Source organism: Achroia grisella, unplaced genomic scaffold, assembly GCF_030625045.1.
Source record: "Achroia grisella isolate CSIRO2021 unplaced genomic scaffold, CSIRO_AGI_Agris_v1 utg1110, whole genome shotgun sequence".
NCBI lineage: Eukaryota > Metazoa > Arthropoda > Insecta > Lepidoptera > Pyralidae > Achroia > Achroia grisella.
In genome coordinates, this window is record NW_026712580.1 from 141,059 (window position 1) to 154,031 (window position 12,973).

Genomic DNA, 12,973 nt, shown 5'->3' on the forward strand with positions numbered 1-12,973 from the left:
GAAAATTACAATTTAATGTCCGTTTAATATTACTGACTGACTGAATATGAACTGAAATATAAATACACAATAAGATTAAATCAGTCGTAGTGATAAGAGCAGACCAGTCCCTACAAGCAGCACTCGTTCACGAGTGTGACGGATGAGCCAGCCATCATTCCACTCCACCACGTCATAGCTACTTATAATTACTGTATGGTAGTTAAAGTATTATCGTTTAGAAAAAGTCAATAGGTCTTTTATGGGAATAGGTATAAAAATTTACAATAAGATACCAAAGGATATATTGGAATTACCCTTAAATAAATACAAAACATCTGTTAAATCATATTTACTGAGCAAAGCCTACTCACTAAACGATTACTTGAATGACGAGCGTGCATGGCAATAGTTGTTCATGCACGGGATTTTCATTTAATGTTGGATATAGACACCTATATAAATGTACAATGTAAATAAACTGGCTTTTAAAAAAAAGTAATTCAATTGAGTTTCTTGCCAGTTCTTCTCAATTGGATCTATATACCGAACTGGACGGTAGGGAAAAAATTAAAATTACAATATAAAAAACGTTCGTAAGCGGCTAGAACATCCTACATGAATAAATGGTTTTTGAATTTGAATTTGAAGAACTATTCGCACTTTACATGAGGCTGCATGCTGCAATCGATACAGAAGACGCTACGCTATTATATATCATGACGATCTCGGTGGTCTAGCGGTCTAGCACACCGCTTTACGTCCAATGATCGCGGGTACGATTCCTCACACGGCAATATTTGTATTCATGAGTATGATTGTTTGTATCAGTCTGGGTGTTTTCTATGTATAATATGTATGTATTTACGAAAAAAAAATGTACTTGTATCAGTTATCTAGTACCCGTAACACAAGCTTTAGCTAGCTTAACTTGGTACTAGATGGCGCTGTGTGAATTGTCCTGAGATTGTTATTATATCAAGAAAGCAGTATGAAACAAAATGTTAAGCTGAGCAGTGTCTCACAATCCCTCGAGCTGTACAAGTACACACTGGTGTATAATAATTGAATTAATAATGTCTCTCTCATTAAACTAATGAACACAATGAGACGCCTAATTTACCTAATCGCCGGGTTCAACTGGAATTACACTAAGCTGTGTTAAAAAATGACTGCGAAACAGATGAGTACAGTGTACCGGATTAGGGAGAACAAGCAGAAAAAAGAATAAAAAAAACGAAGCTACTGAGAAGTTTAGAGAGGAAAGTCGACATAAAATAAGTTGGTCCAATAATAGTGTTACCATCTGTCCGAGTTTCAACGGATTTTTGTTAGTTTAGTCCTATCTAAATATATATATATAACGCAAAGGTGACTGACTGACATAGTGATCTATCAACGCACACCCCAAACCACTGGACGGATCGGGCTGACATTTGGCATGCAGGTAGATGTTATGACGTAGGCATCCGCTAAGAAAGAATTTTGTTTAATTCTATCTCCATGGGGATAAATAAAATAGGGGATGAAACTTTGTATGAAACTTTGTCAATTTTAAACCGATCGGGCTGAGACATTGCATGCATAAAGCTACTATGACGTAGGCATCTCCTAAGAAAAGATTTTAATAAATTCCATCCCTAAAGGGATAAATTAACGCGAGTGAAGCCGCGGGCAAAAGCTAGTGACCTATATTGATATAGGTCATTTTAGCCGCTTGTAAATAAATTTTGATTTTATTTGATATGACATCTCTATCTTTATTATAATTTATTCTGTACTTACTTGACTATATTATTGGTCTGGCTATTTTCTATGTATAATATGTAGGTAAGTATTTACGAAAAAAATATATCTATGTATGTATATGTATCAGTTATCTAGTACCCATAACACAAGCTTTAGCTAGCTTAACTTGGGTCTAGATGGCCCTGTGTGAATGTTCCTGAGATTATTGTTAAAACAGTAGTAGCAAATCTGCTGTGAGTAGTATAATGTTCAAAGTCACAGGCGCCATCCTCAACCACCACTGGTCGACGTCAAACCTAGCGTCGATGACGGCATCAGTCAATCGACCAGTGAGAAGCACCGCTCATCACGCGACACATATGAGCACCAATAAAAATGGTGGATACTCCACCCCTATGTAATTCAAAAACTTTAAGTTGTTGCAATAAACGCTTCATGAGAAGAGGTCACAGTTTCATTTAAAAACACTCTTCCTTATCAAAAAACAAATTAACAATTATCATTATTTAAATTAAAAAATTGCAGGTTGGTTGGTTAGTAATAAAACTGAAAAATTTTACACCGTGTCCCATGTTGTTCGTTCTAAAGATGGTACACCTACCCAATGGAGTCGTTTTAACATAATTTATGAATGTAGATAGATAAGAAAGTTTATTAAAGTTGTGTAATGCAGTGCGAGGAAAGTCGCACGGCACAGTTGGCATCCGACGGAGGATTTCTAACACGTGCATCGGGGGGGGGGGGGGGGGGGTTGTTAGTAATGTAAGAATAAGAATAACATTTATTTCATAAAATGTAACTTAAGTAACATTGTAACTATGACCCCACACTAGGCTATGCCTGTATCGTGGAAATCAATGCAGGTTTGACAGTTAACTTTACATTGGTACGGCGATCAGAGTGCATATAAAAATTTTGTGTTTATATATTATTGATACTAGTAATATATGACAAAAAATAAAATAAAATAAAGAAAGAATACAATAATAAAAATTACAGATATGTATGTGTGTGTGTGTGTGTGTGTGTTTGAGTGAATGCAGGTTTGACAGTTAACGTTACATTGGTACGGCGATCAGAGTGCATATAAAAATTTAGTGTTTATATATTATTGATACTAGTAATATATGACAAAAAATAAAATAAAATCAAGAAAGAATACAATAATAAAAATTACAGATATGTATGTGTGTGTGTGTGTGTGTGTGTGTTTGAGTGAGTAAAAATGGTATTTGGAAGCATTGTAAATTCATATAGATATATAGAATCATTAGAATATTTCAGAATTGTCTAAATTTATATTACGGGTTTTAGTATTTTCTCAGTGTCCTCATATGTCCAGGACATCAGTATACTGTTTACGAGTGTTTTTAAACCTGACAACTGAGAGTGTTTAATATCAATTAATTTGCAAATTTGATTGTATATGTGCATGTGGACCTATAATCCCACTACTAGCAATGTGGTCCATCCCCGGTGGCGGATAAATTCCCGGTGAATTTGTCACGTTGGAATGACCCGACTTCATGCTCATCTTATCATCCTCCACTGGTGCCCCGCCCGTAGTTCATTTAAATTTTTTCAAAATTCGAAATTCAAAAATCATCGTTCAAGTAGGACATTTTAGCCGCTTATGAACGTCAAGTTTTTACATTATAATTTTTTTCCCTACCGTCCAGTTCAGTATATAGATCCAATTGAGAAGAACTGGCAATAAACTCAATTGAACTACTTTTTTTTTAAAGTTAGTTTATTTACAATGTATATTTAAATCGGCTCACTAGTTTTAGTATAAAAGCGTAACAGATAGAGTTACTTTCGCATCTATATTATTCGTAAACTTTATAACCCATAATGGATTGTACTCCATCCATTAAAATAAGAAGTACATCTCTTCAATTTCATCTTACTTTAGAAAAGTCCCAGTTTTATACGATATCGTAACAAGAAGCAATTGCTTTTAAATGGACGCTGCTATAATACAGAACATGTAAACGATATTACTCTCCATGATCCAGTAAATACGAAGGACGCAACATTTCGACATTTGAGACAAAATAAAATTAAATCACAACGTAGTTCCGCCGTGGCTGCTCTACGTTCGTTGTCCAACTAAACAAGTTGTTAGGAAGAATCCCTCGATCCCCGGGGAGGATTAACTGCTTCACTCGGTAATAAAGTTTATACTTCACCCTCCGGGCTCTGATCTCGCGGGCGGTCTTTATTTTTTAGTCCACTCGATCACATTACGAGGGCCACATCAAGTGCTTTATGGGGGGCACCGGCACTGTAATGACGACGGTAAATTTAACTACCGTACCTTCAGTTTCATTACGTGATCCAGTGGATTGAGTAGTCATGCCCACTAAAATGTCCAGACATGTGGCGGCGTGGTGGGCCGGGTCATTGGGCTTCATAAAATATGGAATAGAATAGAAAATCATTTATTCAAATAAACTTTTGAATAGTCAACATTTTTTTAAATCTACCGCTTATTCGGAAAGCTGTCTCATCACAAGAAGAATAAGCAAGAAACTTGTGTGTTGCTCTTTTAAACAATCCTAGTAAGTTCACATTTTACAAGTCGAAACGTGTGAATACAAACTACCAACCAGCACTAATTTATTTAGGCTCAAATATAAAAACACAATAAGATTAAATCAGTCGTAGTGATAAGAGCTATGAAATGAGTAGTCATGCTCACTAAAATGTCCAGACATGGCGGCGTGGTGGGCCGGGTCATTGGGCTCCCTAAAATATGGTCGAGCGCAGTGATGGCTGACTCATACATCATACTCGAGAACGAGTGCTGCTTGTAGGGACTGGTCTGCTCTTAAAACTACAACTGATTTCATCTTATTGTATTTTAGCTGTACTCGCGACTTCGTCCGCGTAAAATTTATACTTTATTTTTCTAACAGAAATATTTTTCTAATAAAAGTAGTTTAAGTTACTTCTTATTACATCAGCTACCTGCCAATAAAAGTCCTGCCAAAGTCGGTGCAGCCATATCAGAGATTAACCGGAACAAACTGATAGACAGACAAAAATAGTAAAAAATGTTATTTTGGTGTATGTACCGTATTTATATTCATATGCATGTAGTAAAAAACGGTTATTTCAATATTACAAACAGAGACTCCAATTTTATTTATATGTATAGATTTATATTTGACCCAAATAAATTAGTGCTAGTTGGTAGTTTGTATTCACACGTTTCGTCTTAAAAAATGTAAACTTACAAGGATTATTTAAAAGAGCAACACACAACTTTCTTGCTCGTTCTTCTTGTGATGAGACAGCTTTCTGAATGAGCGGTAGATAAAAAAAAGGTTATGACTATTCAAAGGTGGTTAAATTGAGTTTATTTGAATAAATGATTTTCTATTCTATTCTGTTTTATGAATGCTGGCAGACGTCACAAGGAGAGCCGCATCTGTGGCACGTCACACCACTAATAAAAGTACATATAAATGGAGTGACATTACAATTTTACGAGGTCGCACATTATATGGTAGATTAGTTTTTGCTCTTCTACTCATCTGGTAATTTATAGCTGGATTATGTTTGAATTTATTGAGATGAGGCCGTTAAACGGTCACATAAAAACTGGCCAGGAAAATAATAGAAATAGAAATAGAAATAATCTTTATTCAAATAAACTTAATATAAGACAGAAAGAAAGAAAGAAAGAAAGAAAGAAAGAAACAAAGAAAGAAAGAAAGAAAGAAAGCAAGAAAGAAAGAAAGAAGGAAGGAAAGAAAGAAAGAAAGAAAGAATGAAAGAAAGAAAGAAAGTAGTTATTCTTTAATGGTTGTCAATAAATATTTTCTTTCTTTCTTTCTTTCAATATAAAATACATATGTGAATAGTGGATTCTATTTCATAAAATACAGCGAGTGTTAACTGTAGCTCAATAAAATTCAGCCAACCCTTTTGACGCTACCTTCAAGGCATCCTTATATATTATACACATTTTATAAAATAGTATAATATATTGTTAATATTACAAATATGAGTAAATTTATTGTGCTTTACCGTGAATGTATGATCACAGGCAATATAAGTGGACTTATATTTTTTTCACACAACGCCATCTAGTCTCTTGCTAATCAGAGCTGCCCATAATACCAGCTGCTGAGTTTCACCATCGTACCACCCTCCAGAAACTAAAATACCATCCTGATCATCTGGATGAATGGCGGTCCTCCACAGTACGGTTTTCTAGTAACTTTTTGCCTTGCACAACCACGTTGTGGAATCACCTTCCAGCAATGGTATTTCCGAACCGATACGATATTGAAACCTTCAAGAAAAGAGCTTATTCCTTTTTAATAGGCTGACAACGTACTTGCAATTCTCTTGATGTTCGGGTGCTCATGGGCGGCAGTAATCACTTACCATCAGGTCAGCCGCATGCTCGTTTGTACCCTGTGATATAAAAAAAAACATATGGCCACTAAACAACTGATATTAATATATATGTATATATTTTTTGTAACTACATACATAATATACATCGAAAACATCCAGACCGATGCAAACAATAGTTATGTATGCAAATGTTTGCATCGTGCAAGAACGAACCTGCGGCCATCGAATGTAATGCGGTTTGCTAGTGGTGAATATTGACTCACCTTCATCACTCATATTTCTCTCCCTTCCCAGTCCAATCCAGATGTCTACAAGTACAGTTTGATGCACAATTTACACTCAGCCCGAGTGTGCAGGGAAGTGAGCAGCGCGAGAGTGTAACCACTTAGCATGCCATTGGCGCTGCCACTCGCGCTGCCCGGCACTCCCTCGATTGCCGATTTTTCGTGCGCCAATCAAAGGACTGGCAGCGCAAGTGGCAGCGTGTTTTTACATTCAGCCCTCAGTTGTCGCCCGGTAATATTTCCGGCAGCGCGAGTGACAGGGGAAGCGGCTGAATGTAAACGTAGCAGTAGGTACTCGTTTAGAAATTATATAAAAATATCTACGTATATTTATATATCATTTCGAGATTTTATATCATAAACGAGTGTATTTTGAAAATCCATTGGCGTTCCGTTCCGAGCTATTTTCCGCAGTCCGCCGCAGTGTTACCATCCAATCAACGGGCTATTGTGTTAGCTATCAACCTTTTATCTATCACATTATTAGATAGATAGGTAGATATCTGTCAGCAAATATTTATATATATATAATGTTGATAATTAATAATTGCATTGGAAATAAACTATTTTAACTATATTTACAATTGCCAAAATATGTCTCAAAGAATTCAGCTCAATTCAATCAAATCAATTTGTTAGTAACGAAAATTTAAATTTAGATATATCAATAACTTTGTATAACATTTTACGAAAATACGTGGATGGTGGAGTATGAGATATTACACACTTCTCATTACATAGTATAAAACAAAGTCGCTGTCGCTGTCTGTCCGTCACTATGTATGCTTAAATCTTTAAAACTACGCAACGGATTTTGAAGCGGTTTTCTTTAATAGATAGAGTGATTCAAGAGGTAGGTTTATATGTATAATACATGTACACCCGGGTGAAGCCGGGGCCAGTAGCTAGTTGTTTATATAAAAAAATATCTATGTTTATGTCGTTAATATAGAGAACGAGAGCCGAATACATTTTTTTTAATTATGCAGAAAAAATACATTACATCAATAAAAAAAAGATTACCATATATTTGATATACATATACTTAGACTAGCTTTTGTAAAATCCTTTCTTAGGGGATGCCTACGTCATAGTAGCTTTATACATGCAAAGTCTCAGCCCGATCGGTTTAAAATTGACAAAGTTTCATACAAACTTCCATCCCCTATTTTGTCTCTTTGGTGGCAGAATGAATCAAAATCCTTTCTTAGCGGATGCCTACGTCATAACATCTACCTGCATGCCAAATTTCAGCCCGATCTGTCCAGTAGTTTGGGCTGTTCGTTGATAGATCACTACTCACCTTTGAGTTGTATATATTTAGATGGAATAAATGTGAAATAATGTTTATTCAAAAAGCTAGTTCTATAATAAAATTCAATTTTAATTGCAATTCCTTAGTAAAAGAACTTGAGTAACTAAATAAACAGTTGCCTTCTATTTTGTCGAGTCGCTCAAGAAATTAAATTCATCGTTGGATATTAACAATCGCTTTGAGACTCCGTTATTGACGAGCCAAAATCTCTGATTACACAGCGACAGAGCAAATAATATTTAATTGTAATAATGAGAGAGAACAGTTTCAAATGCTCATTAACTATTCACTGTCGCGATATTAAAATGGTAGCTCTGGCCGCGGCCATTTCACTACGGCAAAAAAACATGGCGGTTTTTTATTTATTACTAACAAGATGTACGCTGGCGACGTAATTACTGCCTACCTACTAATAGACAGAGTCTGTTTGCAAGGGCGGATCCAGCATTGGCGCCAGGAGGAGGTTACATAGTCAAGAACTTATAATTTAACTCGCTTTTTCCCGCGACTTCGCTCGCGTTATTTTATTCCCTTAGGTGTGGAATTTATCAAAATCCTTTCTTAGGGGATGCCAACGTCATAGTAGCTTTATGCACGCAAAGTCTCAGCCCAATCGGTTTATAATTGACAAAGTTTCATACAAACTTTCATCCCCTAAATGCCAAATTTCAGCCCGATCCGTCCAGAGGTTTGGGCTGTGCGTTGATAGATCACTATGTCAGTCACCTTTAAAATTCATAGCCCTGACAATGTTATCTGATTGAACAGAGATTAAGTGCGTAGCGGTTTCTATGTTGATTGTCGCATGCCTAATCCTTGTTGTTAATTAAATATAAGTAAATCAATATTTATTTAAAAGAGCAACACACAAGTCTCTTGCTCATTCTTATTGTGATGAGTCTGCATGAGCGGTAGAATAAAAAAACTTGACTATACAAAGGCTTATATTAAGTTTATTTGAATAAAGATTATTTCTATTTCTCTATTTAGATAAAAAAACATTTATTCGGTGCTTTAGAACTAGAATGCTAAGAACTGGTGGAGGTGTTTGTGTTGTAGTTGGATGCAACTATGTGCTAATAAAAAAAAAACGTACATTTACTGTCTGAGCTCGTATCTTCTTTAATGAAATAGTTTGACTTTTATCTTGTACATTATAAACAGTGAGTATAAATCGATTCATGGATGTTTGTTATTTCTATTTCTATTTAGACTATTTAGAGATTTAAAAGAATCTTGAAAACTTCTCCAAGTTACAATTTCCGTTTCACGTATATATCTGTTTGTGAACAACAAAATGAATTTCTGGTATATATATATAAATATTTATATACACAGGTGTAGTGTTCCCTACGGCAATGTATCTACATGACAATACGTGTATAAAATATAATATAATTATACCTAATTGTACTGAGTACAAGACCAAAGCTGCGACTCCTCGGGCGATCGCTGAATCCCACCATTTCTTACATTCAAAGTTAAGGGAAATAAGTAACTTCGAAAGCTAATAATCTTCCATAAATATAATGATTAATAATCATTTATATATATAAAAATGAATTGCTGTTCGTTAGTCTCGGTAAAACTCGAGAAAAACCGATTTGGCTAATTTTAGTATTGAAATATTCGTGGAAGTCTATGAAAGGTTTAAACGGTGATAAAATATACAATTATATTTTCAAATATATAAATCAGCTAGTAATATAATTATTATTATTATCTCAGGACAACTCACACAGCGCCATCTAGTTTTATGTTTTGCTGGGTCTATACGCTTTGCGGCGTATTACGGGCCAAAACCAAGTAATTATTTAAATTATTAACCGGGTCTTAACACGAATAATTTTATGGCAAATAAAGGTATTTACCTCTCTCGACGTTTCGACTAGGTTGCACTAGCCGTGGTCACGAGCTGACTGGAGTAACAGCGATGTCAATGTAGATAGGTGACAGCAGTTTTTTCTTCATCTACCGTCACTAGATTGTTTAACGAAAGTTCGCGACACACAGCACTCACGGTATCCGTACACTTATTGACTATTGATGCTACTGAACTTTGCTTAAATTTATTTATGACTGGATTCCACGCGGATGATAATTTTAAGCCATCCTCTCTGTTGAAATTGGGATGTTTTTTAATTTCAATCGCCTCCCGGACCATTCGTGGGTAATAGTGGCGATCAGTAGAGAGGACCTTAGGCGCATGTAGTTCAATCCAGTGATTTGTTCCTGCGTTCAGTAGATGATCGGCAATCGCTGATTTGTGTGGTTGTCGATTTTTAACCGCTGCGATGTGCTCTTTGACTCTCTCGGCTATTGATCGTTTTGTTTGGCCAATATAAGAGCTACCACAACTACAGTCAATTTTGTAGACACCTGGAGCTTCGTAAGGTAGCTTATCCTTTGGTGAACGTAAATTGTTCGTTACTTTTGAGGGCGGATAATATACAGTCTTAATGGAGTATTTATTTAGTGCTGTTCCAATTTTGTCCGTTATTCCTCTTAAGTAAGTCATGTACGCTGGCTGCCTGTTCACTTCCGGTTTTTTAGCTTTTGTTACGCGCTTATTTTGCCTTCTACTCTTTATGTAACCATTTTTCTTGAGTACTTCTTGAACGTGGGATAGTTCTTGTTCCACAAATTCAGGGGCACAGAGATCTTGCGCTCTGTTTGTGAGAGTAGTGACGACTGATTGTAAATGTCGTGGGTGATGATATGAGGAGGATCTGTGTGTGTTGGTTTCCGGTATACTGTGTGTGTAACCGAGCCATCAGATCTCACCATAACTAGGATGTCCAGGAAGGCTAAGGACCTATCTTTCTCCAATTCCATTGTAAATTTGGTTTTAGAATGTATGGAATTTAGGTATTTTAGGTATTCGTCTGCTTGTTGTTGTGTACCATTAAATATGCAAAAAACATCATCTACATATCTTTTCCACAGGCTAATTTCTAATGGCCTAAGAGTAAGAATCTTTGTCTCAATGTGCTCCATCCAAATATTAGCTACTAATGGTGCCACTGGGCTCCCCATTGCAACGCCATCTATTTGAAGGTAGTATTCACCTTGGTACAGAAAATAGCCTGCATCCAAGCAATGTTTCAGAAGTACACTATACTGTGACGGCAGGTCTTTCTCCAATAGCCTATCCTTGACCACCTCCATGCACTCATTCACTGGAACATTGGTGAATAATGATTCAACGTCAAAACTCACCATTATCTCTGTAGGTTCCAGTTTTGTGCTTTTTAGTATGTCCGTGACATGGTGAGAATTTTTCACAAAAGAGGACGACTTACCCACTAGTGGCTGCAGGATCTTCGCAACATGTTTAGCCAGATCATAAGTTGGTGAATTGATCTGACTAACTATTGGTCGAAGAGGGGCGTTCTTTTTGTGTATTTTGGGTAAGCCATATAATTTTGGTGTTTGAATATGTTTCGCCCTGTAAAGACTATTATATTCCTCTTCAGTGAAAATGTCACGGTGTTCTTGAATAAGTGCTCGTGTTCGACGTGTCACTCTGGCCGTTGGATTGTAGGATACACGTTTGTATACACTAGTATCTGATAATAGAACACGTATCTTACTATCATAATCAGAAGTGTTCATTACTACGGTAGCATTACCCTTGTCGGCCTTGAGTACCAAGATATTCTCATTTTCACGAATACATTCCAGTGCATATCGTTCTTCGGCTGTAACGTTACTTTTTGGCAGCTTTGTCTTCCTTAAGATGTTTGCTACGTCCTGTCTCAGTGATTCCGCGTCATTATATGGTATTTTATTTCGGTTGATAGCTTCTTCGACACTTCCGATGATGCTTTCATAAGGAACCCTGCGTGGTGTCAAAGCGAAATTTAGTCCTTTGGCTAAAATGCTAACTGTTGCATAATCCAACTTTTCACCCGACAGGTTAATCACCACATCTGACGAATCCACTTTTTTTAGTGACTGTACCTTGTCTGCCTGTACATCTATCAAACCAATATGTGAAACCGTTTTATTATGTTTCTGGTGCGTTGACAATTTTAATAACTTTTTATTATGAACTGCACATTTGAGATCGGCTATACGTTCTGCCTGTCCGTGTGTCATTTATTTGCCATAAAATTATTCGTGTTAAGACCCGGTTAATAATTTAAATAATGTATATTAAACACGAAAGTTTAAAACCAAGTAAGTCAAGTGTGTGTACATGTTATTATCATTAGAAATAAAAATAGAAATAATCTTTATTCAAATAAACTTAATATAAGCACTTTTGAATAGTCAAGTTTCTTTATTCTACCGGTCATTCGGGATGCAGATTCATCACAAGAAGAATAAGCATGAAACTTGTGTATTGCTCTTTTAAATAAATATTGATTTACTTATATTTACAACAACAATGATTAGGCATGCGACAATCAACATAGAAACCGCTACACACTTAATCTCTGTTTAATCATATAACACTGTCATCGCTATGAATTTTAAGTTAGATATTTTCTACAAAAACACTATTATCATTTATAAATTCATCAATTTTATAATAAGTATTTTTACAAAGAAAATAATTTATAACACATTTGAATTTTTTTCTGGCAAATTGAGTACAGGAACTGGGATTTTGTTTATAATCTTATGTATATTATTATTTACTTTGTCTAATATTTGATTCAAAGTTACAATATGAGTCAGTGTACATAATACACATAATGAGGCATCCCACAGGTTGATAAGCTAAACGCGTATCACAAACAGCTTGATCAAATAATTTTAAGCTGCAAAGCCAATTGTTTCATCAACCGCTGGACCGTGTACGAGCCGCCTAATCTCACCGAGCTCTCCTCTGAGCTAATGACGTGTTTACTTAACCAAACTACCACTATAGCTAACGTGACCATTTCTTCTTCGACTCAAAACGGGACAATGGTTTATTTATAATAATAATAATACCAATAATAGTCCTCTCATCCACAGGTATCATACCTAATCACCTATATCATATTCTGAAACAATTAAATATACACAAACCACTCTATATCACCCTTAAAAAGGCTGCCATTTTAAACACTTGTCGAACTGTCCGGAAATTTCTGGAAATCGGTGAAAAGGTCATAACACCAGTCACATAATACACTCTCATACACTCACACACTGCACTTACTTGGTTTCGGCCAGTAAGTGTGGAAAAAACCCGCAAAAGCTGAGAAAATGTAGAGTAAATAATAATAATCTCAAGACAATTCACACAGCGTCATCTAGACCCAAGTTAAGCTAGCTA

The 12,973-nt window shown here is 35.8% G+C and overlaps 1 protein-coding gene across 1 annotated transcript; it reads right to left on the bottom strand.

The window, feature by feature from the left end:
* Nucleotides 1–10,287: 10,287 nt before the first annotated feature.
* LOC131849377 (uncharacterized) lies at nucleotides 10,288–11,802 on the bottom strand. Its single transcript, XM_059199445.1, has one exon. It carries the CDS (start codon nucleotides 11,800–11,802, stop codon nucleotides 10,288–10,290), a length of 1,515 nt encoding a protein of 504 aa, XP_059055428.1.
* Between the last annotated feature and the right edge of the window lie 1,171 nt (nucleotides 11,803–12,973).

What these genes read in the sequence shown, in the direction of transcription:
- LOC131849377 (XM_059199445.1), bottom strand. Translation starts at nt 11,802, where the DNA reads ATGACACACGGACAGGCAGAACGTATAGCCGATCTCAAATGTGCAGTT.